The 27,392-nt window shown below is 43.1% G+C and overlaps 2 protein-coding genes across 2 annotated transcripts in view; both read right to left on the bottom strand.

The window, feature by feature from the left end:
- CILK1 (ciliogenesis associated kinase 1) overlaps positions 1 to 6,983 on the bottom strand; it is a 35,142-nt gene extending 28,159 nt beyond the window's left edge. The window contains exons 1-2 of the mRNA XM_058554146.1: positions 6,883 to 6,983; positions 3,471 to 3,525 (exon numbers count right to left, since the gene is read on the bottom strand). Coding sequence (XP_058410129.1) covers positions 3,471 to 3,525; positions 6,883 to 6,983 — 156 coding nt within the window. The remainder of the gene's footprint in view (positions 1 to 3,470; positions 3,526 to 6,882) is intronic.
- Positions 6,984 to 7,012: 29 nt separating this feature from the next.
- On the bottom strand, positions 7,013 to 25,953 carry LOC131413568 (uncharacterized). Its single transcript, XM_058554145.1, has 2 exons — positions 25,753 to 25,953; positions 7,013 to 7,155 (listed from the first exon to the last, which is right to left on the bottom strand). The coding sequence occupies exon 2, from the start codon at positions 7,130 to 7,132 to the stop codon at positions 7,013 to 7,015; it is 120 nt and encodes a 39-aa protein (XP_058410128.1). The 5' UTR covers positions 7,133 to 7,155; positions 25,753 to 25,953.
- Between the last annotated feature and the right edge of the window lie 1,439 nt (positions 25,954 to 27,392).

Below are 27,392 nucleotides of genomic sequence, written 5' to 3'. Positions count from 1 at the left end.
ACTCAACTGCTCGTCTGCTCACCAGATGATCAGAATTTGATAGACTGTCTCCTTCAAAGGTGCCTCAAAGGGTCACTTTGGCCAGTGGGACGAGTCCTTTAATTCAAAGAGCCTTTTCCTCACAAAGAAGTGAGTCCAATAATAATAAGTTGTAAAGCCCTCTTTATCTTTGAATTTCCTTAAAAAGAACATCCCTTTTATAAAACCAACAAACACAATGTCTGAAGATGAAAATGTTAACAAGAATACCCCAATCTGGAAGGACACTCAGTAATAAGGTACCCAAGGGATCAGAGCTTGGGATTGTGTAATACGATCGAGTTACTTCAAGCAGCTGGGAAGAAAGAAGAAATATGGTCTGTGAATGAGAACAAAATAAGACCCTTCTGGAGCCTCTTTCCTGAAAGACAAGCTCCTGCTAAGAAGCTTCTCTGGCAGGAAATCCACAGCTGTTTTGGCCAACTGGCCAGATCCTTCTAGAATGACCCAACTGGGCCGATAACTTCTTTTAGTTGGGTTGGATTCTTGGTTCTCCATGAGTAACAAACAAACATTGCCTAACTTGTAAGTATTCACCGGACTCTCACGGACGGCAGCCATCTTTTCTGCATGTTTACTTAAAATGCATCATAAGCAACGGCTGAGACATCCAGTGGACGAGCAGCAGAATGAACCAGGCAAATTCATTCAGAGGAAAATGAAGTAGGTCTCAAAGCTTGTTAAGAAGAGAATTCTAGGCAAGGAGTAAGGTACCATCGCTCTGAGCCTGAAGTGTGTTTTGAGCATGACTTACTGGCCCAAGTCTAAGGGCGGCTCACAGCTCTTGTTTCAAAGTGAGGCTCACGGGCAAGTTAAAGTCTATATTAGTTTAATAGAAAAGGAATTAATTTTGTGTGAGGGACTTCACGTGACTCATTTTACAGAGACACATTTCTAGAAAGAAGCCATCTTATTTTGCTCAGGAAAGGTCTCCACGGAGAGGTAGAGGCAGGGCAGTTGCATCAGAGCAGTGAAGAAAAAGCAGCAAATCAAACCCGGGTCAGCAGTCCAAACGGGGACTGTCTACCCCCACGGAGGAAGGTTCCTAACTATAAACAAAACTCAATGTCCGATACCCTGGGGCACGAGACACAGCGCCTGCTCTTAAGAGGCAAACAACCCAGTCGGGAAAAGAGGTCCTGAATACATAACACATGTAACAGAATAAGGAAGATCGTATTAAGTGTTAAAGGAACGACAGAGACAAGGAACATCAGGGATGTTTCAAGCAGGAGTAAGAGGCAAACCCTGAGTGGTCAGTGAGAGTATCATCTGGAATGTGACTTGAAGGAAGAGTAACATCTACACCAACTCAGGGGAGGGAGAGAGTGTGTCAGGAGGGAAGCCCTCCGGAGGCGTGAGCATGGGAGTAGCACCCTGTCTGAGGGAGGAGAATCACCCTCAGGAAGCTGAAGGAAGCTCATCTGGAAGACTTTAACTGGAGAAATGGGCAGGGAGGACACTGTTTAGACACCAGGTGTATACCCACTGAAGCTTCTGACAAACCTGGGTTTCAAACCAAGCTTTGTGGCTTAGAGTTGTGTTTACCTCAAGCAAATTACTGAGTCTCTGGGCCTCAGCTGTTCTCACCAGCAAACTCAAGATACTAACACTTTCCTCATCAGGCAGTTGTGGGGATGAAACAAGATATGCATGTAAGGCATCTTAGGTGCTGCCTGGCCCATAGTCTTCTCAATAAATAGTGGCCAGTGTGTGAATAGCTGAGTGTACAGAGGTCGTTCTACCATCTGGCAGCAGCACACAGGATGGGTGAGATGTGTAGGAAGTGGGGTCACATAGGCCACCTGCAACAAGCTGTGGTTTCTGGGTGAATGGGTAAATGATAATTAACAGAAAGGGGAGAAAATATGAGCAGTGGGGGAAGCAGACATTCCAGAAAATTCAGACACTGACGTCCACTGAGCAGTTGGATATATGGGCCTGAAACAGGGGGCAGCAAACTTTTTGTAAAGGGACAGAGAGTAAATATTTTAGGTTTCTAGGTCACATGGTCCCCGCTGCAACCACTCAACTGTGCTTCGTAGCATGAAATGAGCCATAGACAACATGCAAACACATGGATGTGGCTGTTACAACATTTTTTTTTAACAAAAACAGGCAGCGAGCTGTTTGTTGACCCCTGGTCTAATGCATAAGAAAGATAAAAGATTTGATGAGACTGCTGAATGCAAGGGGGATGAATGAGATCACTCAGGAGAAGAAGTCAGAGCAAAGAGAAAAGTTGCTAAGGACAGAATATGAGAAATCATCAATATTTAAGGGGTGAACCATAGAACAATTGATGAAAGAGAAGAAAAAGGTAGGACAGCTGGGAAAAAGCAGAGTCACACAGTCCTGGGAGAAGAGAGGAAGAAGTGATCAACAGCACCCAACAATGCAGGCAAGAAAGTGCCAGAGACAATGATGCTGGACTCTCAACTGGAGACTTTTAGGAGAGCAGCTTCAGTACAGCTGCAGAGGCCAATGCCTGATTCAATCAAGTGCAAAGTCAACAGTAGGTGGGGAAGTGATGGCAAAGGGAGACGTTTGGAAGGGAAGGGAAAGAAAGGAAAGGGGTGGACGCTCAAGGGAAGAGAGGGCTGTGGCTTTCCTAGACTAGAAGGAACGGCGAGCACATTTATAGACCACAGAGAAGAAGCCACGGAAAGGGAGAGTTTAAAGAAATGGGAAGGTTCACAATAGCCAAAAGGTGGGAGCAACCCATGTGTCCACTGATGGATGAATGGATAAACAAAATGTGGTCTATACATACAACGGAATACTATTCAGCCTTAAAAAGGAAGGAAACTCTGACACCTGCTACAACATGGATGAACCTTAAGGACATTAAGCTAAGCGAAATAAGCCAGTCACAGAAGGATAAAGTCCACTTTATGAGGTGGACTAAAGGATGAGTCCACTTACATGAGGTACCTAGAGTAGCCAAATTCACAGGGACAGAAAACAGAATGGGGGAGGCCAGGGGCTGGGGGGAGGGGGAATGGAGAATTATTATTTGATGGGTACAGAGTTTCAGTTTTGTAAGATGAAAAGAGTTCTGGAGATGGATGGTGGGGATGGTTGTACAACATTATGAAAGTACTTAATACCACTGAACCGTACACTTAAAAACAGTAAATTTTCTTATGTGTATTTCATCACAATTTGAAAGAAAAAGGACATTAGTTTGAAACCAGTGAAATCTGAATAAATCAGTGGTTTAGTGAATAGCACTATACGAAGGTTAAAAATAAAGTATATTCACTAATATAATGGCACAGGAATCTTCTTTCAGCTATTAGCTGCGTAATGTTATCATCTGCCCCCTTTGTCAGCATCAGTGAAACCATTCAAACACAGTGACTATACCACAGGTATAAAGCTATTTTATCAACCATACACAAACTGTTCCCTAGCCTATTTATAAATACCTTAACCTCCCGAAGGTTCATGCATTCCTCCCAGGAATAAAACTTTCTTTTCATTCTAAAAGAGAAGAAAGAAACAAATAGCATGGTTATTCCCAGTAAGAGGCTAAACTTTATTTTTAAAAAAATGTTTTCATTCTAAACCTAATGAACAGTATTTAAAGTTGGTTTTGATTTCTACCAAATATCAGACTATCCAAAGCGACATTTTAAAAGTGGGCAGTGCCATCAATCCTACATCATAAAATTTCCCAGCATAGGTGGTGCAGTGCAGTGCAGTGCAGAAGGCCTGGACTGCTGTCTTGCTCTGTCACTAACCTGCCCTCGAGGGAAATCCCTCGGGCTTATTTTATCTAGACTAGAGTTGCCCATAAAACTTTCTGTATCGGTGGAAATGTTCTGTGCTGTCCATTATGGTAGCCATGAGACATGTGTGGCTACTGAGCACTTGAAATGTGGCTGGTGCAACATGGAAACTGAATTTTTAATTAAATTTAAATTTAAATGCCACATATGGTTACTCACTACCATGTTGGACAGCACAGTTCTAGAATGTCTGGTACGCGAGTTGGCAGACTATGGCTCGTGGGCCAACTCTACCCTACCATCTGTTTCTGTACAGATCATAAGCTAAGAATGGCTTTCATATTTTTAAATCATTGGGAAAAATAAAAGGAAAAATAATATTTTGTGATATGTGAAAATTATAAGAAATTCAAATTTCAGTTTCTATAAATAAATTTTTATTGGAATATAACCACACTCATTCATTTATAGATGGTCTACGGCTGCTTTCACACTATGACAGCAGGACTGAGTTGTGAGAGAGACTATACGGTCTGCAAAGCCTAAAATCTTTACCATCTGCCCTTTACGGAAAAAGTTTGCCAACCTCTGGTCTAGCGCCTAAGGGGCGAGAAAGAGAACCCTGTTAGCCAGCCAGAAACCCAAGTTTCAAGGTTATATCTTTCATCGCACTTCAACCACAGTGCAGCAGCCCCGGTGAAATAGATGGGACAGGTGAGGAAACCAAGAAACAGAGAAGTTACATGATTTCCCCCAGGTCTCGCTGCTGGCTAATAACAGATCAACTCCATCTCTCCACCTCACTCTTCCCCGATGTCACACCGTCTCCTGCTTCAGTAACCAATTCCTTTATTTATGCCCCAAATATTATTTAGTCCCTCCCATGTGGCAGAGGCTCTGGTAGACACAGGAGATACAATGATGAGAGACATCCCTCATGAAACTGACATCCTAGCAGGAAGGCAGGCAGTTAATCCTTTTCAGCACTAAGTGCTATGAAGGAAAGTACAGGGCATTATGCGAGTGGACCTCAAAGTGACCTAATCTAGTCTGGGGTGATCAGGGAACACTCCTCTAGTGAAGTGATATTTCAAACAAGACCTGAAGGACAAGTAGAATTTAGCCCGTGGGAGGCATGGGGTAGGGAATGTCATGTGAAGGCTCAGGGCAGGAAGGTATTTGCTGAGTTCAAAAAGCAGAACAAAGAAGGATAGGAGATCCGGCTGAAGAAAACAGGCAAGGGCCAGATGAGGCAGCAATTGGTAGGTCACATTAAAAACTGGCAGCTTGATCCTACAACTGAAAGGAAGACACTGAAAGCTGTCTGGGTTTGGGTTCCCCTGAAAGCAGAGCCTGAGGCAAGGACTTGGGTGCAGTAGTTTATTTGGCAGGTGATTCCAGGAAGCCAGGGCAAGAACAGGGAAAATGGGAAAGGAGGTAGGGAACCCAGTAAAGGGTACATTACTTAGCTGATACCAAGGTGGGCAACTGTGACTCCATCCTGCTGGGCCTTCTAAGGATCGTGTAGAAGGCGTGTTGGTTGGGAGTCTCCTGAGTATACTTGAGGTGGGATGCTGGCGGTGGGCCAGAACTATACACCACAGCACACTGAAGTCAGGTGAGACAGTGGGATGAGATGGGGCAGCAGGGACACAGTGTTTAGCAAAAATCGTTTTAGACAATCAGATTTGTGTGTTTATAATAATCCCTTCAGACTGGACTGGATAGGCATTAGAATGGAAGCCAGGAACCCTACAGAAGAAATTATTCCAGTGGTAGAGGTAGTAAATGAGGAAGGGTTGCACGAGAGGTTAGCGGTGGGAATATAGAGAAGTAGGTGGATCAGATAACTATTTAGTCATTGGAATCTATAGGTAGATGACCAATGCTGGGGCATACGAAAGGAAGTCAGGAGGACTCCCAGGTTTTAAAGGGACAGTAGCATCATTTATCAAGATAGGGAATACTGAAGGAGAAACAGGAGAGGGAGAATATGTTGGACATAAGTTTAGTTTTGGATATGATGAGTTCGAAGTGTCTGCATGGCATCCAAGTGGAGATGCTGAGAAGGCAACTGGATATAGATGAGTGTGGCAGGCAGACTCTAAAATGGCCCCCAAAGACCACCCCCCATCTCCTGGTATTCACAACCTGGTATAATCCCCCTCTTTCAATGACTTGCTTCTAACCAATAGAATGCAGCAATTTGAGAGAATGTCACTTCTGTGATTAGTTTACAAAAGCAAAAAAGATGTGACTTCTGTCTTGGTAGAAGATTATCTCATTGCCTTCTTGGCTCCCATGTCTTGAGGAAGCAGGCTGCCATATTGTGAGCTGCTCTTTGGAAAGGCCCACAGAGCAAGGGACTGAGGGCGGCCTCCAGTCAACAGCCAGCAGAGAACTGAGGTCCTCAGTCCAACACAAGGTACTGAATGCTGCCCATGATCATGTGAGTGAGCTTGGAAGCGGATCCTTTCTGAGTCCAGTCTTCAGATGAGACCCCAGCACTGGCCAACACCTTGACTGCAGCCTTATGACAGACTTTATAGCGGAGAACTCAGCTAATCCACACCCAGACTCCTAACCGACAGAAACTGTGAGATGATAATGTCTGTTGTTATAAACCACTAATTCTGGGGGTAAAGGTTATGCAGCAAAAGATAACTAATACAATGGGTCTGGACCCAGATGGCAAAGGGCAAGTGGTGTCGGGGGAACAAGCTCAGTAGTCACCAGACCACCACACGTGTAAATGATCCAAATCAAGTCACTTAATTTCTCAGAGTTTCAGTTTCCTTTCCTAGAAAATAATGTTTCTTAACTTGCTTGTTACTGCCTCACAATATACGAAAACACTTTGAAAAAGCACTACTATGTATGCAAAATAGTAAATCTTAAGTGGGAATGTGTTTAAGACCTCTAATATGAGCGTTCCAGAGTCAATGATCACCTAACTCACAGAAATCAACGTCGAAGATTCTTCTCCAAGCCTCCCACCCACTCCCCTTCAGAACTTTTCCAAAGACGAGGAATGGAGAGGGTAGAGTTAAAAATATGTTGACGACGTGTAGTTGAGGATGAATTCATGAAAGTGACAGATAAAACTTACTTTTTAATAGCAATCAGTTCCCCAGACTCAATGCTTCTTCCCAGCAGGACGGAACCGTAGGTTCCATCCCCGAGTTGCTTGATTGTTGTGTATCTATTCATGGTGTGCTCGCTCAGGCCGGACACTCATCTCAGGGCCGAGGCGGTTCAGTCCTGCAGTGGCAGCAGGCCTCCCCGGAGTGTAACCAGATTTTTCGATGGCAGCACCAGCACAAGGTATTCAATAGAACGTGACTATCTCCCAAATACATATTTTCAAAGATCAGTCTTCTTCCTGTAAAGAAATATGAGAGATGAGGGTAAATGCTAATGTACACTTTAAGTTTGTGTATTTTTATAGTCTAAATCAGGGATCAGCAAACTATAACCCCCAGCCTGCCACTTGTTCTTGTAAATAAAGTTTTATTGGAACACAGCCATGCCCACTCACTTGCATATTGTGTATGGTTGCTTTCACACTACAACAGCAGAGTTGGGTAGTTGTGACAAAGACTGTGGCCTACAAAGGCTAGAGTATTTATTATCTGGCCCTTTACAGAAAAAGTTTGTCAACCTCTCATCTAAATAATGCTCTTTTCCAATATTTTATAAAACCAGAGATAATATTCTTGGAAAGTGAATTTTTCACTGATTCAGAAATGAATCAGAAGCAATTTAATGTTTTTCTGCTGACTAACCATTATGGGCAAACCCTGCATGATAACCCTGGTCGATGAAAATTGCCGACCTGCAAAAATCTGTGCTAAATATACTGTGTTCTGTGTAATTCAGCTCCGATTAACAATGCAAACATACAAAAGCCAAGAAATGCTAAAATTAAAGTTCTCTTTATAGAGAACTTACTTACATGTGCTCCATGAACTATCTGTGGCTAGGCATCAACAGTATTACTTCTACTACTAGGCACAGAGAAGCTAAACAAAGAACTACTAATTTTTTAAGGCCTGCGTATAGGGTGTGCCCATTTTAAAGTCATTTGGTTGTGTTTCTTTTTTAATAAAGTCATTGATTTCTCATTTTTGAAATTGAGGGAGTCATTCAGTCTGCCTATAATAAAGAAAATGTAGTAATAACTTCAGTGATCGCAATGCTTTTATGCAAACATTAATAAAATGTAAATGCTTAAGTAAGAATAAAGGCATATTTTAAAAATACAGCTGCCAAACTAATTATCTGAAGAATCAAAAGATCAGAAAATGATGATTAAAAATATGTGACATTCTGCATCTAAATCCAGTCTATGCAGCTTCTCCTTCCAGAAGAATTCCAATCAATAAATGCAGAAGGAAAGAGGGAAATAAGAAATCCACTATTAAGCAAACATCACAGTAAGATTTGTTGCAGACAAGATTCACTGATGGATGCAAAAATTAGTGGATGAAAGTTTGAGGAGAAACAGATATTTGCATAATTTCAAAGTATCTCTAAGGTATTTATTAACTTCAAAGGGAAAGATGGTAACTCTACAGGGAAAAATCCAGCAGAAGCCTCCTAACCGATGATCGAGTTCAACATCACCATTGATAAGACATATGACATCATGAACCTGAACGTGATGCTCTGAGAAGGGCACATCGTCACTTCCGTGGTGTTCTTATCAAAAATGCAGAACCTCAATCTATTCATGAGAAAACTTCAGACAAACCCAAAATGGGGGACATCCTACAAACAACTGACCAATATTCTTCAGAAGGGTCAAGATCATAAAAGGCAAGGACAGACTGAAAACGGTCACAGATTGGAGGCAATTAAGGAGACATGACAACTCAGTGCAATGTGAGATCCTGAACAGGAACCTGGAACAGAAAACAGCCATTACTGGAAGAGCTGGTGAAATGTGAGGAAGGTCTGAGGTTGAGTTAACAGCGCTGTGCCAACGCTAACTTCCTGGTTTTGATCATTGTTCTACGGTTATAAGATGTTAATATTAGGGGAAGCTGGGTAAAAGATTTCTAGGAACTTTCTGTACTATCTTTGCAACTTTTCTGGAGGTCTAAAGTTAGCTCAAAATTAAAAGTTAAATCCAGTCTATGTTCTTGTGAAGCTGTGCGTGACCTTGAGAAACCTTAAATGCAAGGTTACGGCTGATCTCACCATACTCTATCATGTAACTAGAAGAGCTTTTGGAGATCAAGCTCCCCTCACCCCTGACATACAAACACAAACTCATTCCCCTCCCCCCAGAGCCATTTTAAGGCCCCTGGTTAGCGGGGCAGTTTCCTTCCTTTTGAGGCTCCATAGGATCAGACTCCCTACAACTTCCTTCAGCAGCTCTTTGCAGGGATGTCTCTCATTGCTGATTAATAAATATTTATAAAGCACCTCCTGTGTGACAGACCCTATGTTAACATCTGGCAATATAAAGACCAATAAAATATGGCCCCTTTTTTCAAAGATCTTAGCTTCTCATGGCATCGGATGAGGACGGTGGGTGGGAAGGGGACCCAGCTATGTACTCATGAATGTGCACTAAGATATTTCAAGTACACTTAAGAGACAGGATGTTGGGAGGGGTTAAGGAGAAAGCCCCCTGGTTTCCAGCTGGGTCAATTCCATCTGGGCTTAGGAGGGCAGTAAGAAAAGTCTTCAGAAAAGACTGAGTCTTGAACGAAAAAGAAAAGGAGGTGTTTTGCAAGGTAAGGAGTTCTCGCACTCCAAGGAGCAGAAAAAGAGGCACAGGGGCTTGAACCCGGGGTAAAGGGGAAAGTGGGGAGCTTGGAAATAGAAAGAGATAACCTGAGAGTTTTGTTTGCCAAGGGCCTCAGATGCCATTTTGAAAAACACAGGCTTTGACTGGATCCTGTACTAAAGAAGAAAAAGCTATAAATGACATCATGGGTCAATGGGAACAACTGGAATATGGACGGTAGATGAGATTCAAGTATTGTACCTGTATTAAATTTGCTGAAGTTGATGCCTGTCCTGTGGTTCTGTAAGAGCATAGTCTTATACTTAGAAAATCTACTCTGAAGGATTTATAAGTAAAGGGCCATGACGTGTGCAATTTATTCTCAAGTGGGTAGAACAAAAAGCGCATGTGTATGTGTGTGTGTGTGTGTTGAGAGAGAGAGCGTGCACACAAATAGGGTAAAATGTTAACAACAGGTAAATCTGGGAAAAGGTATATGGGTATTCTTTGTATTATTCTTGCAACTTTCCTGTATGTTTGAAATTATTTTAGATTAATAGTTTTAAAAATTCTCCTGAAAATGGTAAAGGAAGGCAATCTTTAAAAAGATACATACATATCTTAAACATTTTATTTCAGCTTAAAACATACAAATGTAGATGTGATTAATAAAACCTAATAATAACTTGTTCATAAGACAGAACACTATCATACATCATGGCTCCCCCACTTTATGATTACTACACCGTGACTGTTTTGGACTCTAGCTGTGCCTCAACATAGAAAGAACATTTGGACCACAACATAAGCAATTTTTGACTCTGCGTTAGTTTTCCTCTCTTTTTCATATTTATCTCCACCTATTTTTGATAGGACATATATGTTTGCTACATCACTCATAATATTTTCCAGCAAATTAAAATTCCCAAACCATTGTTGTATGTCATCTTCCTAAAAAATCACTGGATTTTGATTTGTCAAAATCAGCTAACTAATAAATTACATGCTTTATTTAAAAAAAAAAAAAAAAAAGCTTTGACCTAGAGACAATGGGAAGTCAATTAAGGTTTTAAACTAGAGAATAACATGATCAGATTTGCATTTTGTAATCCAGTGAGTTAGAATATTTTTCTTAATGTCCAACCAAAACTCACCTGTTCCAATTTAAGCTAATTTCTTCATGCTTAGTTTTTTTGGATATAAACTAACTCACAAAAATGCGTATGCACATGAAATTAGTAGTCACACGTGTGTCTCTCAGCCTTCTCTTGCTTTAATTACAGAAGCTTTCCTCATAGGACCTGTTTTCTACTCCTTTCATTATCTTTGGCATTCATCTCTGAATCCTCACACAGTTCTCCATCTCCTTGATGAACTGTGAAGGCCAAAACTTAATAATGATCTACATTCCAGTAGCATGGGGGCTCTCCCCCACTTTTTTTTTGCAATGGCATTATACTACTGATCCATATCTATTTATTATTAATCACAGAAGCCTTTCTTTGATAATATCCTACTACTTCCTCATCTACTTAAATTGTATAACTGGGACAATGCTTTGCTAGATTATCATTGAGAAAGCTATTTGTGAAAGTATTCAGAACTTCATTGAAATCAAGATAGAGTGGCTCAGTCATTCAACATACAGTCACCCTAACAATTTCTCCTTGTTATAGTTTGCCATATTATCGTAGAACAAAATTCAATTACTCTGGCAAGATGTGACTCTCACCATGCATGGTAGTTACTTTTTAATCTTGTTATTTCAGGTAATTACATAATGATTGTACAATGGACCGGACTAGTGTCTCTTCAGGCACTGATGTCAGCTTGACAGTGTATAATTTTAGTCAACCTCTACTGAGATGCTAAGCATTATGCAAGGCTTTTGGGGCACATTATGGATAAAGTAAGGGTCCTTCCTTTAAATAACTCACAATTGACAGGTATGTGAAAAATGCAGAAGGTGCTGTAAGAACGTAGTAGAGAGAGTAACTCGCTCGTGGGACTCGTGGGAGAAGGCAGAGATCTGACAACCCTTCAGAGAAGAGGTAGTATTGAGTTACTGAAGAATGAGCAAAGTTTTATTGTACAGAAAAGGGAGAGAAAGGAATTAGAGATGGAGGAAACTGTATGCAAAAGGTTGGTGGGTACAAGAGCTTGGTATGTTCACAAGAGGGCAAAAGCCTAGTGGTTCCCTGTACTCAGTACCTGAACATTAGAATCACTTGGGGGGGGCTGGCCCCACGGCCTAGTGGTTAAGTTCGGTGTGCTCTGCTTCGGTGGCCCAGGTTTGGTTCCTAGGCGTGGACCTACACCGCTTGTTGATGGCCATGCTGTGGTTGTGACCCACATACAAAATAGAGGAAGATTGGCACAGATGTTAGCTCAGGGCGAATCTTCCTCAGGCAAAAAAAAAAAAAAAAAAAAAATCACCTAGGGAACTTTTAACAAATACTGAATCCCAGGCTTCACCTCTAAGAGTCAGGTCAGGGGTTGGGAATGAGTTTCAGTAGTTTTGAAAGCTCTCCAAGTGACTCTAATGTACAACCAGGGTTGTGAAGTACAGGGGTAGGGCATAAAACCCATGGAGAGCAGGCAGGAAATGGCTAGAAACGTAGGGTGGGCCAATTGTGAAGGGGTATATTTGTCGTGCAGGAGTTTGGTCTTTATCATGCAGAGGGGAGCTCTCCAAGGTTTTTAAGCAGGTAAATGACAGGAGGAAGGTCCCGCTGGAGACCAAACAGAGGTTAGAACAGACAGCCTAGAGGCAGAGAGACTAGTTAGGAGGGTATTGCAATAGTCCAGGTGAAATACGTCGAAGGCCTGAACAAAGGCACTGGACTGGATGAGTTTCAGATAGGAGGAGACACAGGTTTGGAACAGGGAATGTGTGGGTATGTATTATTTGGACAATGTGCAGAGACAATGGGTTCTGATTTCTAAGGTGCTGAATTTGAGGTATGTATAAAACCTCTCATTGGAGATGCTCAGTAGGCAGCTACAAGTATTTCTAATGTTGTCGTATTTTTTTCCCAAAGATAGTGCATTATTGGAGTTCTTATTAGGAGCATAGCATTCAGACAAGGCTGATACATTGCACAACTCTGGGTACCCCAGTCACACAGAACACTATGTGAACAGTGCCCACTGGAGTGTGATAGTTTCAATAGTGATAGTTTCAATACACGCCTGAATTACTGTTCAACTTTGGACGACAAACTTCAAGAGAGATATTAAAGAACATAATGATGGGCCTAAATGAAAGCACAAGAAGAGTAGTTGAAAAAACACAGACTAGATGAAGCAAAGGACACTTAAGAAGCCATGGTAATTGTTTCCAGTATACACAGGAGTATCAGAGAGAAGGATTAGTTACTCTATGCAGGGATCCAGAGAACAGAACCATGACCACCGTCTGAGCTTTCTACTCCCTACTCTAGTGAATGATTTCCTATAGTGAAAAAATGAAGTGGTATTATTCAATTTAGCATTAGACGAGAGTATCGTTCAACACATAGTCAATTCTGAGCATATCCCAGCAGGAAGTGGTTCAGTTCATTTGAGATCAGTATTGTTCAGCTGTTCATCATTTTTGTGGTGGCCTGAATATGATGACTCATGTCACAATCTGAAAGGGAAGAACAAAAACTCCCTGTTGCTCTGGGAAAACAACAGGGTGATGGGCAATGCACTAGAAAAGGGAAGGGAGATACGACAGATGCCATTCTTGATCTACCAATAGCTATGCCCCTCTTCTTGCTCCACTTACAGAACTCTCATTTTATTCAGGATTCAATATAAGCAGGGACGGCAGCCACCCACTACAGCCCGCCCCAGGGCATGAACTATGATCGGTCCAAGCCAAGCAAAGCAATTCCACTTCCTACTAAAAATTGTTTAGGAGTGGGACTATGGCTCCGCTCCAACTTACGAGATGGAAAGAAAAGTGGGCTGGCGAGGGAGGAGAAAGCCTTCTGAGAAGGACTCTACTCCCCGATGAAGGCAGTTGACAAAAAGGTTGCCCCATGTTTCTGCCTTGAACATAGCTGTATAAAGCTGCACTATTTAGGGCTGAGACAGCCTTCTGAGGACTACGAAATGTATAAGAACCCTACGCGCTGAAGATGGACGAAAAGAAAGGGGCTGAGTCCTTGATGATCTCACTGGACTGCTCTATGATCCCTGAAAATAACTGCCTTAGATTTCTTGTTATATGACCTAATTAAAGGTTTCTGCTGCTGAAGGCACTGTTAGATATTCTATCAAGAACAACTGAAAGCATTCCTGATACAGCGGACTAAGGCTACACTGACTCAAGAGACTAGATACAAAATTCTCTATAGGAGGTGAGATAGATAGAAAGATAGATAGATAGATAGATAGATAGTCAGACAGACAGACAGTTCTTTTGTAATTAGAATGGTTTTGGAGACTGAAAGAGGTGTATAGCTGGAGACAAATTAGAAGAAGTAATTCTATTAGCCTAAGGTTCATTTTCCATCCACCATTATCTGCTTCCATTTTGGAAGAACATCTGACTACAAATCTACTGTGGTGCAACACAGATGAGTGTCCAGACGCTGCCAGGACAACTAGCCAGCTAGGACTGGGGCTTCCCTCTACTCCCCAGGGTTTATCCAAACCCCACTTATCTTGGGCCTTGAAGGTTCCCACATGCTAGGTGGATGGCTTCCCAGACAACTACTATCTACAGCTGGCACTAAACCCATTCTGCAAATGGTCTGATTATGCCCCCACAGACAAGACCGTTCTCACACCCACACTGCATGTTCAACAGAGCACCCTCGCCAAGCATGGCTTCCATGGAGAAGGTGAGAAATTGGGATATTCATGCCTCTCTTTTTTGGTCTCTTGATTTGGAAGTTTTCCACAAATTCACAAAACGTACCATGTGTGAAACTTACCACATGTGAAACTTACCACATGTAGCAACAGAGATTAAATTAAAGGCAACCAAGAAAATTACAGAACTCTCAGTCTGAGTCTCAGCAGGAAAAACGTTTCAGCACACTAATGCTATTTTTATTGTACATTCTTCCTTGATACTTAACCAGAGACATCTACATCCTCAGGTCAGTTCTTTAAAGAAAGAAGCAACCAAATATTGAAGGTGTAAAATGCATATGTGAAATAGCTACTCCTTTGTAAAAAGTTGGGTACTTCAATATACTTGATTAACTCAGTGTTTTAGAATGCTCATTTAAAACAACAGTCACTAAGCTATCATATGTCTTTAATTGCTAATTCAAGTCTCAACTCAGTATAAAAACAAATCACCATCATGTCATTGTGGTTCCTCTCAAGTACCTCATGTCTGCTTCTTTCCACAACATTTTGCCTATAAGTCATTCCACTGAGACGTCACTCCATAAGTAGAAGACAGTTTCTATTACTGAGTTCTTTATAGTTTGGTAATAAAGCCAACAATTGTTTTTCTACAGTTGTGAGGTTTCCCCACATTTAGGATGTACAATATAGAAATAAGTGAGATATATATTTTTATAGAAGTATAAAAATATTTATTTCAGATATACAGGAAAATATGAAATATGCTCAAGAAGTTAAAATATCAACAAAGTATCACTCAAGTGAAAACTCACGCACAAGGCACTATGCTCAGTACTGAGACATAAGATCCAAAGAGCTGCGGGTGGTGGATCTGGCCTCTAGGAACCTCCCATCTAGCTGGGGAGGTGGAACACACACAATGACGGGGAGACACGGCGGCTGGGGTAAGTTCCTGGAGAGGGGTGGAGACAACACGAGATCCACAGTGCACAAGTAAGGAGAAGTCACTTTGTGGATCACTGGCCAGCAATCTCAAGGAAGGCTTTGGGCCACTAATCTCTAAATAATGGCTAATTTCTCTCGTTAAAGACATATCATTAACCCATATGCTGTTCCATGTATCACCGACAAAAAATAATATTTTTAAAATGTAAAAATTTTCTTTACCAACTGTATTAGTTTCCCATGGCTGCTGTAACAAATTAACACAAATGTGGTGGCTTAAAACAACAGAAATATATTCTCTCATGTTTCTGGAGACCAGAGGCCAGAACCAGTATCACTGGGCTGAGACCAAGGTGTAGGCACTTCCTCCAGAGGCTTTAGGAGGAATCCTCTCCTTGTCTCTTCCAGCTTCTGGTGGCTGCTGGCTTGTAGCCACATCACTCCAACCTCTGCCTCTGTAGTCACATTGTCTTCTCTTCCATGTGTGTCAAATCTCCCTCTGCTTCTCTTTTATGTGTTTGCATTTACAGCCCACCCGGATAATCCAGGTTTATCTCCCCATCTCATATTCCTTAATTTAATCACATCTGCAAAGTCTATTTTGCCATATCACACAACACTCACAGGTTCCAGGGACTAGGACCTAATATCTTTGGGGGATATTATTTAGCCCACCCCTGTCCAATGAAACATCCCAAAGACTTTCCTATAATCATCTTAATTATGGCAGCAGTGGTTTCCATTCATCCAAAGTTGAATGTTTTAGGAATGAAATCAGAAGTCAATGCTTACTTACCCAATGAACAAGGGTATTCCTTTTTGAAATATAGAGAATATTTCTCTTCAATTTTGCACAGTGGAGAAGACGTCACAATTCTGGCTGAAATCTCTGAGTATATGACATTAGCATATGGAGATTCCACACTGGGTGGGCCAGAGGTTGCAAACTGGCAGCCTGAAGACTGAATTCAGAGGTATGCTTTGAGTCTATGTTTAAAAATAGGAACCTTCAGGGGCCGGCCCGGTGGCATAGTGGTTAAGTTCGCGTGTTCCGCTTCGGCGGCCCGGGGTCTGCCAGTTTGGATCCTGGGCGCAGACCTACTCACCGCTCATCAAGCCATGGTGAGGTGGTGTCCCATACAGAAGAGCTACAACTCTACAACTATGCTACACCACTATGTACTGGGGCTTTGGGGAGAAAAAAGAAAAAAAAAGTACGATTGCCAACAGATGTTAGCGCAGGGCCAATCTTCCTCAAAAAAAAAAAATTATATAAAAATAGGAACTTTTATATAAAAATCGAGATTTGGGGCTTCCCTGGAAAAACTGAAGAGCTAACGACTTGGGATCCTTAGCCCTCCCTGGTAATAAAAAATGAGAAGAGTCATCACCAGCCCTTTGGACTGAGCATGGGCTCTTCAGCTCATCACAGTCCCCATCCTCACTGTTGTCCCCAAAAAGGTCTCTTTGTCAGGTGCCAATTTTTTTTTAGTTGCCATTTATTTTTACATCTTCGTGGCCACTTGTTTTACCCGAAGACAAACATTTCTCTGTTCCTATGCCTCTATCAAAAGTGACAAAGTAAAAGACAGCCTGAAAAAAACCTCATATTAGAAGAAAAATTCTTCTTTTTTTAAAAGAGAAGAGCAATTCCTTCCTGTTTAATAAGCACATACCCAGCTTCCTTGAGTCTTTTACATTCCCTCCTCTGCCCTGACTGCATCTGAATTCACAGCTCCTGGTACAGGCAGTCAACACTGCCTAAGAAGTGAATGGAATGTAGCCACCTATCCATTAACTTGGGAATTAGCTAACATGCTAATGGGCAGTATTTCTAAATCCTGCTCTGACTCCAAGAATTAACTTGGATAAATCACTCACTGTAACTAATCATATTTTGCTTCCTAATATTTCAAATAAGCCCAAAAGGTAATAATAATAATTTTAGTACTTACTATGTGTACAGTACTGTTATAAGTGGTTTGCATATATTAATCCATTTAATCGTCACAAGTGTACCAGGTAGGTACTATTATTATTATCCCTATTTTACAGATAAAGAAACTAAGGCAAGGCAACTTGTCTATAGTACTGTTCTCATCATCAATCTCATTTTATAGATAAGTAACTGAGACAGAAGTTACTCGTCCAAGGTTATACAACTAATAAGTGGTGGAATTGAGACAGGAAGCCAGGCCAACTGCACCCAAGTTAAGGGAGAGGCTGCAAAAGATCCAAAGATCACGAACTCTTTTGAGGATCTGAGAACGAGAGGAATTAGAAGCAGCGCTTTGTAGCTCAAAGTCCAAAAATGGAAACCAGCGATGTGGCCGTGCTCTAGTTGGCCTCATTCTGCAATCCAACATCAGCGAACCCAGCAGGGACCTCGCCAGCACCCACGCCTACAGTGGAGGCAAAGGGAATGCAGATGAAGAGGGAATGGTCCCAGTGTCAACTCAGAGTGTCTCCGGGTCCTCAGGTTTACTTTTTGTGAAATTAGGGCGTTGGACTTGATGAAGTGAGGCAGATTCCTGCTCTACTGCTCTGTGATTCTGTGACTCTGTGTGTCAGGAATCAACCTCGCATTTGTCTAAGAAAAATAATGGATCTGTGTTTCCACTTTTCCCATCACATGCACAAAGCTAGCAAAGAGAAGACAGTGCCCCAGAGGAACCCTGTATGCTATACGTCATCTCTCTTTCGGAGAGGGACAAGCACCCCCCGCCTCAGCCAGGCACCAAAGTTCAGAATCTACCCCTTCTCTTCCTTCCCAGTCAAGCTCAAACATCACCTCTTCAGAGCCTCCCGCCCCAACCACACAGACACACACAGCTAACGGCTCTCTCCCCGAGAAGCCACAGAGCCCTGTCCCCACCTCACTGCCAGCCCTTCCCGGTGGTCAGAGACATGTAGGCCTCCCTCTGCATCAGCCAGGACACTCACCACGCTTCCTTCATCTCCCTGTTCTCACACCTCACACTCCGCTTGCACACGGCAGGTACTGGAAGATTGTCTGAACGGTCAAAATTTGAACTTTAGTCTACGCTATTTATTTTCTGTACCACCCTTGGTAAGTATCTCAAAACTCTTGGTACTTCTATTTCTTCATGTGCAAAGTAATGATAATCAAATCATTGGACTTGACCAGAAACATTCTGAAGTTCTCAAATGGAAGAATAGTAAATACCATAGAAAGGCTAACGCAGGCAGGCTGCCTCGGCCCTCCCACCGCAGAGCCGGAATTACTGAGTCTCAGGGAATCACAGCAGGGTCCCCTCAATGTCGTCAGATCAGGCCTTTGGCCTTTGGGTACGGCTATACCCAACTAATAGAGAAATACAGCTTTACCTCGCTTTCAAAGAGTTCCAGCCAATCTTTGAAATAAATGTTACAGTTTTTCTGGCTGGGTGACATTGGGCAAAATCTTCCTACGATCTGCCCCAATTCCCTCCCCCCAGCTTTGACCCTCAGTGGAAGCAAAGAACATCTGCTCACACTCAGTGGCTCACATGGGCCCCCTGCTCATTCACAGCCTGGAAAACAGACAACAAGTACAGGGACAATAGTAGTCCACTCTTATTTTGGAACCTTGATAGCCATTGAATAAATGTCACATTTAATCATTTTTTAGGCTAGGAGACAGAAAAATGTGCAACTGTGGGCTTCTCTGGGAGTCATGGTTTATCAGCCCCACTTCCACCATTCAGACCTGGAGGAGGAGCTCGTCTCCCTTAGCCTTAATCATTTTCCACTGAAAAGATTCCGTGACTTTCATCTGTCCTCATGGGAAAACCGGATTATGTGCAGTCATTCATCGGCCCATCTCCCTACACTTCCGACTTCCACTTTAGCCCAGCTGGCATGTGATTACACATCGTATTCCAGGTTCAAACCTGTCAGACCTTCACATGAGTAAGTTAATACTGTTAATTTCTTTTAAAGAGTACTAAAAATAGTACCTTTGTTTATATTTTTCTCTCTGCGGCTTAATTCTTCTACCCATACGCATTTTAGCAAAAATGTCCTTTAATTATTATCCCTCTTGGAGGAGTGCCTTTTTCTGCACTAGGGCAGCAGCTACAGGGCCAAAAGAACCTTCTCTGTGTGGAACTTGCTTTGCCTTTACATTGACGAAGGCGTGCAGTCAAGATGCTCTTGGCTATGGCATCAACTAGAGTGATGGGAGAAGAAAATCAGTTCTCCGTGTGCCCTCTTCTATTCCCCGGAAACTGTTCCCTGTCTTTACCTCTCTCTCCTCCTCCAACACCAGCTTCTGAGAAAAGAACTCCCCATGCAACCGAGTCCTTAATCCCATGAGAAGGGTCCACAACTTTCCATCGCTTCTGCTGCAATACCAAAGAGGGCTCATGCCCCGAACCTGGAAAACGTCTTCTATCTCTTGCAGATTATTTCTAAACTTGGACCCATCATTCTGTGTGGCTTTCGTGGGCTGTGAAGAACTGAAGAGAGAGCAAAATGTTAAACAGCGAGAGGAAGAATAACTTACCCTGACTTGTGTGAAACTGTGGATGCGCTGGGGTGAGAGTCCCCAGCCTACTGAGGGCTGTTGAGGGTCCAGCTGCTTGCCTGACCGCCACCCCGTGTTTAAAGGTGCACAAGGTAGGGTGAGGGGAAGATGGGGAAGTGAATGAGCACATATACATTCAAGCGCTATGCAAATATTACAGCACATCTAACTCAGGAACTGATCTCACCCAACGTATGATGATTCATGGCCACGTACAACCACCACCAGATCAATAAACCTACCAGAAGTAAAGGCTTAACATAAAGATAAAATAGAGCAGGGCTCAGCAAACTTCTTCTGTGAAGGGTCAGTAAATATTTTAGGCTTTGAGGGCTATAAGTCTCTGTGACAACTACTGAACTCTTTGTGCTGTTGTAGCACAAAAGCAGTCACAAACAATACTGGCATGGCTGTGTTCCAGTACGGTCTGTTTACCAAAACAGGCAGCAGGCAGGATAGGCCTGCAGAGCACAGTCTGTCAACCCCTGAGACAGAAGAAACCGTGCAAGTCAGAAGATGCATTTCAGCCCTCTCCACATAACCCCCATTTACCCCTAGGTTACAGGGTTACATACACAAAGTACGTTTATCTCTAGACTATACGGTCTCTGAGGGCAGAAACTTTGTTATAGTCACAACTGGATTCCCAGCACCAAGAAGAGTACCTGCATACAGTTGGCACAAACAGGTGCTCATAACAAAGATTTGTTGGGTGAATAAATTAATGAATGAGCAGCTTATGGCTTTGTCAAGGGTAATTTCGACTATGGGTGATTTTCCTGTACCCCAACCCCACTCCCACTGCCATCCCATGCCCTCAAACCCCTCTTCTTCACAAAATTGGCCAACTAGATGGAGGCTGGGACACAGAAATTATGATCCTTCTAAAATTTTGACAATAATTTAGGAAAACAAGTTTTTTTTTAACAGCAAAGATAACATGTAGGAATACCTCTCTTACTTTTTTTCTCATTCAGTTTTGTCTGAATTAAATCAACCTTTAATAGATTTTCTTTCAAAGCAAAGGCAGTGTCCAAGAGGACAAAACCATTCACTGTTGTCTTCTGGGAACTACAGCTCATGCAGATAGTAACTTCCATGACATTGTCAAATATGTAGTTGGAAATTACACCATAATAGTTTATCTTTCTGGTTCTGGGCCATTATCTTTTATAGTCACCACAAGGGCAGTCACACGTCAGCAGTCCTTTATCACAGGTCATACTACACGTATAGAAATGTGAAAAATGACTCACATCGATCTTTCCTCAAGAATATGTGGCTCTCACAAGCTCCTGGCCATCACTGTACATTTACCAAGTGGCCAGTAAGAGCCACCAGCCCAGTGGAAAAAGCACCAAATGAAACGTGAGGTACCATTGTGGCCCTTCCATTTTAAAAAATTGAGTTAGGATGACCAAGTTAAAATATAGGAAAAATTTAAAGTAAGATAATATATAACCTAATGCTAATTAGTATAGATCGAATGCTAAGTTCAACAGGACCCAAGTTCAACGTGGGCATAGCATAACGTTGCATAATGTTGAATCCAGACTATAGAACTAGATTTTTTTTTTCCTGTAAGGGACCTTCATGATTATCCAACACCCTCACTGTACAGATGAGATCCAGAAACCCAACTAACTGGAACAGAATCCTTGTTAGCTCCAGATCAGCATATTTATTTATTTATTTATTTGTGAGGAGATCAGTCCTGTGCTAACATCTGAGAATCCTCCTCTTTTTTGCTGAGGAAGACTGGCCCTGGGCTAACATCCGTGCCCATCTTCCTCCACTTTATATGGGACGCCGCCACAGCATGGCCCGACAAGCAGTGCGTTGGTGCACGCCCAGCATCTGAACCGGCGAACCCCGAGCCGCCGCAGTGGAGCGTGCACACTTAACCGCTTGCGCCACCGGGCCGGCCCCAGGGATCAGCATATTTTTTAATGTGTGAATACAAGAAATGTTTTAATAGTCTATTAAAGATGTATCAAATGTTCCCCATTTCCTCTTTTGCAAGAAGTATATATGAAAGTATTGCTAATCCTGAACGACATATAATAAAAAAAGTGGCAGATCGCTGAAGATGTGCTTTCTGCAAACTCTGAAACAACTTCACAAGTCAACGCCCCAAGGACTTGCTTCCCGCTGCACAGGTGAGTCCAACCACAAGACACTCTTTCTATGAAGGTTTCAACTTGCAAAGCATAGCAAGTCAGGCACTTAATGTGCAAGGTTGCTTGCGTTTCCTTAGAAGGAAACCAGGAGTGGAAGCTTTCCACTTTGGACTGAGTATTTTTCTAGTAATACTCTCCTAACATCAGACAGCACCTCACAGGAGCAGAGACTGAGCATGAATGCCCACATCAACCTTCATGACCATCTTGAGACGAATCTGTCCTGCTTCTTTTACTCCTTCTTCGGCTGCAAGTAAAGGCATCTGATTTCTTCCTGCTACAACTCTTTCTTAACATTTTAATGCAGTTTGCCCAGAAAATGATTTGCTTCACCAAATTCTTTTAGGAGGTAATTTTCTAGAACACGTGTACAGTCATGCTCTGCATAATGATGTTTCGGTCAACGACGGGCTGCATATACAACAGCGGTCCCACATACCTTATGTAGGCTTCGCCCTCTAGCTTTGTGTAAGTCACTATGATGCTGGCACAACGACAAAACCACCTAATAACGCATCCCCGTCGTTAAGCGACGCGTGACTGTACTGAGAAGGAAGTTAAAACTGTGTTTCAAAGGTGAGCACAAGCACAGCCTCAGACATGGTTACACTATAACCCCCACACGACACTGTGTGTAAGTCATCTGGCACACACCTCTGTTTGCACATTCTCCCCGTCAACCACATCACCCGCAAACACTGAGGTCCACAGACGGGCGATTTCTGACACTCTAGTCATAGGCCCTTCTCAGAACGCCGTGGTCGTCAAAGACTGCTGATGAGAGATCCAACAGTTAAGTCAGACACTCTTCACAGGCTGACAGATCATCACATACAGAAAGGTCACTGTACGTGGAATTCTGCCAAGAAACTGTGAGGCAAGTAGTCCTGCCATAAATACACACATTCACACATACCCCACAAGAAGAAAAATAGAAGGGTTAGGTACAGCTCCAGCTCAGCAAGATCCTGCAAAATGTAATGGAGGAGCTTGCCACAAGAGAAGCAGTGGGGAAAAAAAAAAATTAAAAGGCAGTACCGTTCCTGGCAAGGTTCAGATGGAAAAACTGCAACAGATCCCAGAAGCAGAGCTATAGCCAGGAATAACCAAAGCCCAGGCCATTTTAAGTAAGGGCAGGATAACACTCCTGGAGGATTCACCACCTGGTTGCCCTGTCCTCTGGGCCTCCAGGCTGAGCCATGGAGTACTTGTAGTAGACCACAAGTCAATCAACAAACGTCTACTAAATATTTGCTACATGTTCAAGCCTCTGTGAGTCATTGTCCAGGGATGAGCAGACCTTTGTCAGGCGTATGCCAGGCACTGTGTAGGCACTGTAGACCATCTTCACAACACAACAAGCTGGGGGAGGCACTGCCCCTATTTCACACGTGACAGGACCAATGCCAGGGAGATTCCACAAGACCACGTGAGTAATAAGTGGAGTCAGCCCTGACTCCAATTCTGCCTGACTCCAAAGCCCACGACACCACATTACCACCCATAAAATATGGCTCCTGCCCTGAAGAGACCTAAAATAACCTAAACCAATTACAGATCGATACAGCCAAGATAATGAAGGCCCCGCAAGCAAGTACTTTAGACTGTAAAGAAAGAGGAGAGAAATGAGTAGTTAGAGAAGACATTATGAAAGAAGTAGGACCTAGGCTGTTCCTCGGAGGATGGGTAAGATCTGTACAGGACAGTGGAGAGAAGGGAAGGAGTTTCTAAGGAGAGCAATCTGAGCAGTGACACTGCAGTGGGCACGAGCCTGGCCCCCTTAGCAGGACAGCAAGAAGACCAAACCGCACAGAGCGAAAAGATGTATGCTGAACTGAAAATAGGATTTAGATAGGAGGGGTGATGCCTGATTACGAAAGGCCTTGAAAAATCCGGCAAATTATTTCAGACTTGAGATAGCAGAGAATGGCAAGGAAGTGAAGGTTACAAAGCAAGGAGAAACATGAGGAAGTGATAGTTTAAAAAGATCAGACGGCAAAACATACTGAAGAGACCAGAAAGGAGGCGTCTCATTCATTCATTCATTCATTCATCAAACATTTACTGAGGACTTACTAAGAGCCAGGCTTGGGAGGCCAGCTCAGAGGCTGCTCCAGTCTGCAGGAGAGGAAGAGCGAGTTTCCAGACTAGGATGTGGAGGGAGGGATCTATACACATCACATCTCAAAGGTCTGGATGACTCATTGATATAAAGGATGAAAGAAAAGATGGTTAAAGATAATTCCAAAGGTTCAAGATTGACATGATTTCCACCTTTACTAGGAACCTCAAAAAGCAATGAGAATAAACCAAAGTATAAAAAGAGCTTGGAAGATGTAGAATAGTCAACAAATAAACCCCCCAAAGGCCTCTTCTTTATCCTGGAAGCTTATCCACATATAGTTCGGAGGTAAGACTCTTCAGTGAGAAAAACCATTTCTTTGAACTAAACCATTTCCCTGGACAAGGAGGACAGAACGCTGCCTACTCACAAGGGCTCCATCAACCCTCCCACATGCCTCCATCATCTAAAACTAAACCAATCTCCTTTAGAAACGTGGCTGCCCACTCCTGCCCAGCCACCAGTTTTGACTTTGGGGAAGTGGCAAGGCCAAGCGGACGGGGGGAATATAAAGTGGGCAGGGTCACTGTAGAGCGCTGGACCTTAGGGAGGGGGCAGTGGTTCAGGAAATCATTTTAAATAAAGACTCCCAGCTCTGCTCTCATTTCTACGCCCACTTCCTAGTGTTTTACAGTTACTGGTCCTCAAATAGATAGGAAGGCCTTGAAGATTCTTTACCAAATCGCAGTGCTTTTGTTCAGAAACTATTTCAGATGTGCATCTTTATGAATATATTAACTCCAAGCACAGCCAGCATATGGTTGAGACACAAATTCTTCTTAATAATTTATATGTTAACTACAAATATTTAAAACTCATTTTAATTTTATATTCAGCAATAGTGCAATTCACTTTGGGGGCAAATCCTGAAAGCCCACTCACTGGAAAATGTGAGAAATGAAAACTGTAGCTATCAAACTTCTATAACTACAAAGAGTGCTCCAGTCCCAAATAAAAAACCCAAGTGCCAATACCTCAGAGAAACCTAGCCCTGCGTGCACAATTCAGGGTGGTATTCTCTCAGCACGGTCCAGCTTTAGCAACAGCAGATCTGTATTCAGTTGTAAGTGGAAATGCATACTCTTTTCTGCAGAATGAGGCATTCAACTACTCTCATATGTAAAAGTAAAAGTAAAAGCCCTAGATGATAGCGTCAAAGTTAAACTTGAAAAGGTACATTACAAAAGAAACCGTTGTTCTGGAAACTCCTTCAACATCTCTCTCATAACATCTACTCAGATTAGTAAGAAAGAAATCAGAGCAGAAAGAAACCCAGTGAAAAATGGTTGCACAGAAGCGTGTGAGGATTCTTGCTCAGACCCCTTGCGGGACAGCCAAAGGCCTAGTCAGGAAAATTCCAAGAGCAAGTCCTCCGCATCCCAAGACAGGGGCTTCAAATCAGGCCAGGATCTTTCCCTCTTGAACACAAAAGGTAAACAGCCCTTAAAATCTTCCAGACTCCGAGGAGACGGGAGTTTTCACGCCAAGAGGGAGAGACCCACATGACCGCGAAGAGAAACTACAGCCCATTAGCCTCTCCCTCCCCCTCCGATCCCTCGCGGGGCCACCGGACAGGGGTCCCTCCGCCGCTGCAGTCCATCGCCCCGAGTGACAGGTCGCCCGGCGGAAGCCCCTAAATCCCTGACCCCACTTACTGGCGCCGCGAACACAGGCGGGGGCCCGCCCCTGCGGCGAGCGCAGCTCCTCGGCGAGTGGGGCGCAGCTGCGCGCTCGGGCACCGGGGATGGGGGGCGATCCCTGCTAGGACAGCCCGAGGGGGCCGTGCAGGGACGCCCGGGAGGTCCGGCGAGTGGCACGGGCCGCGCGGCGCATGGTGGAGCAGCAGGGACCCGGCCGCTCTCCAGCCTCCGGCAGGAAAACAAACAAAAGGCAGGCGGCTGCTCGTGGGGACGACCGGCCGCTTTCCCTGGGAAAAGTTACCCTGCAGCTCCCCTCGCTGGCCCTGCGCGTCCCTGCACCGCGCCAGCCCGCCGGGGGCGCCGAGCCCGACCCAGCCCTGGGGTCCCTGCGCCGAGCTGACCACCAAGGCGGCCTCCAGCGCCACAAAACGCACGCCTTATTGCGGACCAGCTGCATCAGGCATCAAGATTTAGAAACGGAGGCCGTGGATGCACGTTCTGAGAACATCTCGTTAAAGATAATCATGGTGAAAACCTTTTCCTGACTTTAAAAAACCTAACAGAGGTTGCACGACACTGTGAATGAAATCAAGGCCACTGAACTGTACGCTCAAAAACGGTGAAGATGGCAAATGGTGTTATGTATATTTTGCCACAATAAAAAATATTTAAAATAAAAACGCAACTGATTGCCTGTTAGCAGTCATTTGAACTTTTAAGAGGTTTTATATTGTTAGCAACTTTAGCTTGAAAGACTGCATTGTTATCCAGGCGGGAAACTAACTATATTATGAGCCACAAAATTGTAACTAGTTATATGAAATCAAACACAATACTTTTTAAACACACTCATTTGTATCACAAATTATACATTACCTTAAACCATCCACATAAGAGACTGGCTCTGAAGTGCTTTAAAAAAAAGAAATGGCTTCAAGGTCCTTGATTTAAATTTACATAATTGCCCCAAGCCAATGTTTCTCAAACTTTAGTTGGAGGCGTCAGAATCACTTGGAGGGCTTGTTGAAACAGATGCTGGGCCCCATCCCCAGAATTCTGGTGCTGATGCTGCTGGTTAGGGGAACCACAGCCCTACGCAACCCAATTTTAATTAATAAAGCAGTAACTCTTTTACACATTCTGGATATTTCTCCAAATTTAAATTCCCCAGTTCATCACCGTATCCATTTTCTCTCACTATTTTCATTTCTGAATTCTAAGAACTGAAGATAGATAGTTTTTTTCTAAAAGAATCTATAAAAAAGGACTGAATCCCTCTCTCCTCTTGTTTCTGTTGAACAAACCTGCAACATACCAGACAGTCAAGCTTCCTTAGACTTCCTGTTCCAAATGGGAAAGAGTCATCTGGCCACTTGGCAAATGTATAACATTTATCTGCCTTTCTGTTTACCTATATAACACCCAAACCATATGGCAAATGAAAATTGAAAGCCATTGTCAATGAAAACATAAGCAGACAAGAGGCAGTCTAACAAATCTTATACTGTTCCCATGAAAAGTGATTTTTAAGGTGTCTAAAATTATCAGTTTTAGTCAAATTAGTTGTCCAAGCAAGTCTACCTGGCAAATAGAGGGACTGTCTTGGTCTACCTTTAACAAGGGTCCACTGGGCTAGTAAATGGCTTAGGTCAGTA

The sequence above is a fragment of the Diceros bicornis genome, chromosome 14 (assembly GCF_020826845.1).
Source record: "Diceros bicornis minor isolate mBicDic1 chromosome 14, mDicBic1.mat.cur, whole genome shotgun sequence".
Lineage (NCBI taxonomy): Eukaryota > Metazoa > Chordata > Mammalia > Perissodactyla > Rhinocerotidae > Diceros > Diceros bicornis.
The sequence above is the reverse complement of the archived record's forward strand: the minus strand, read 5'-3'. Positions and strand labels throughout refer to the sequence as shown.

What these genes read in the sequence shown, in the direction of transcription:
- LOC131413568 (XM_058554145.1), bottom strand. Translation starts at nt 7,132, where the DNA reads ATGTATTTGGGAGATAGTCACGTTCTATTGAATACCTTGTGCTGGTGC.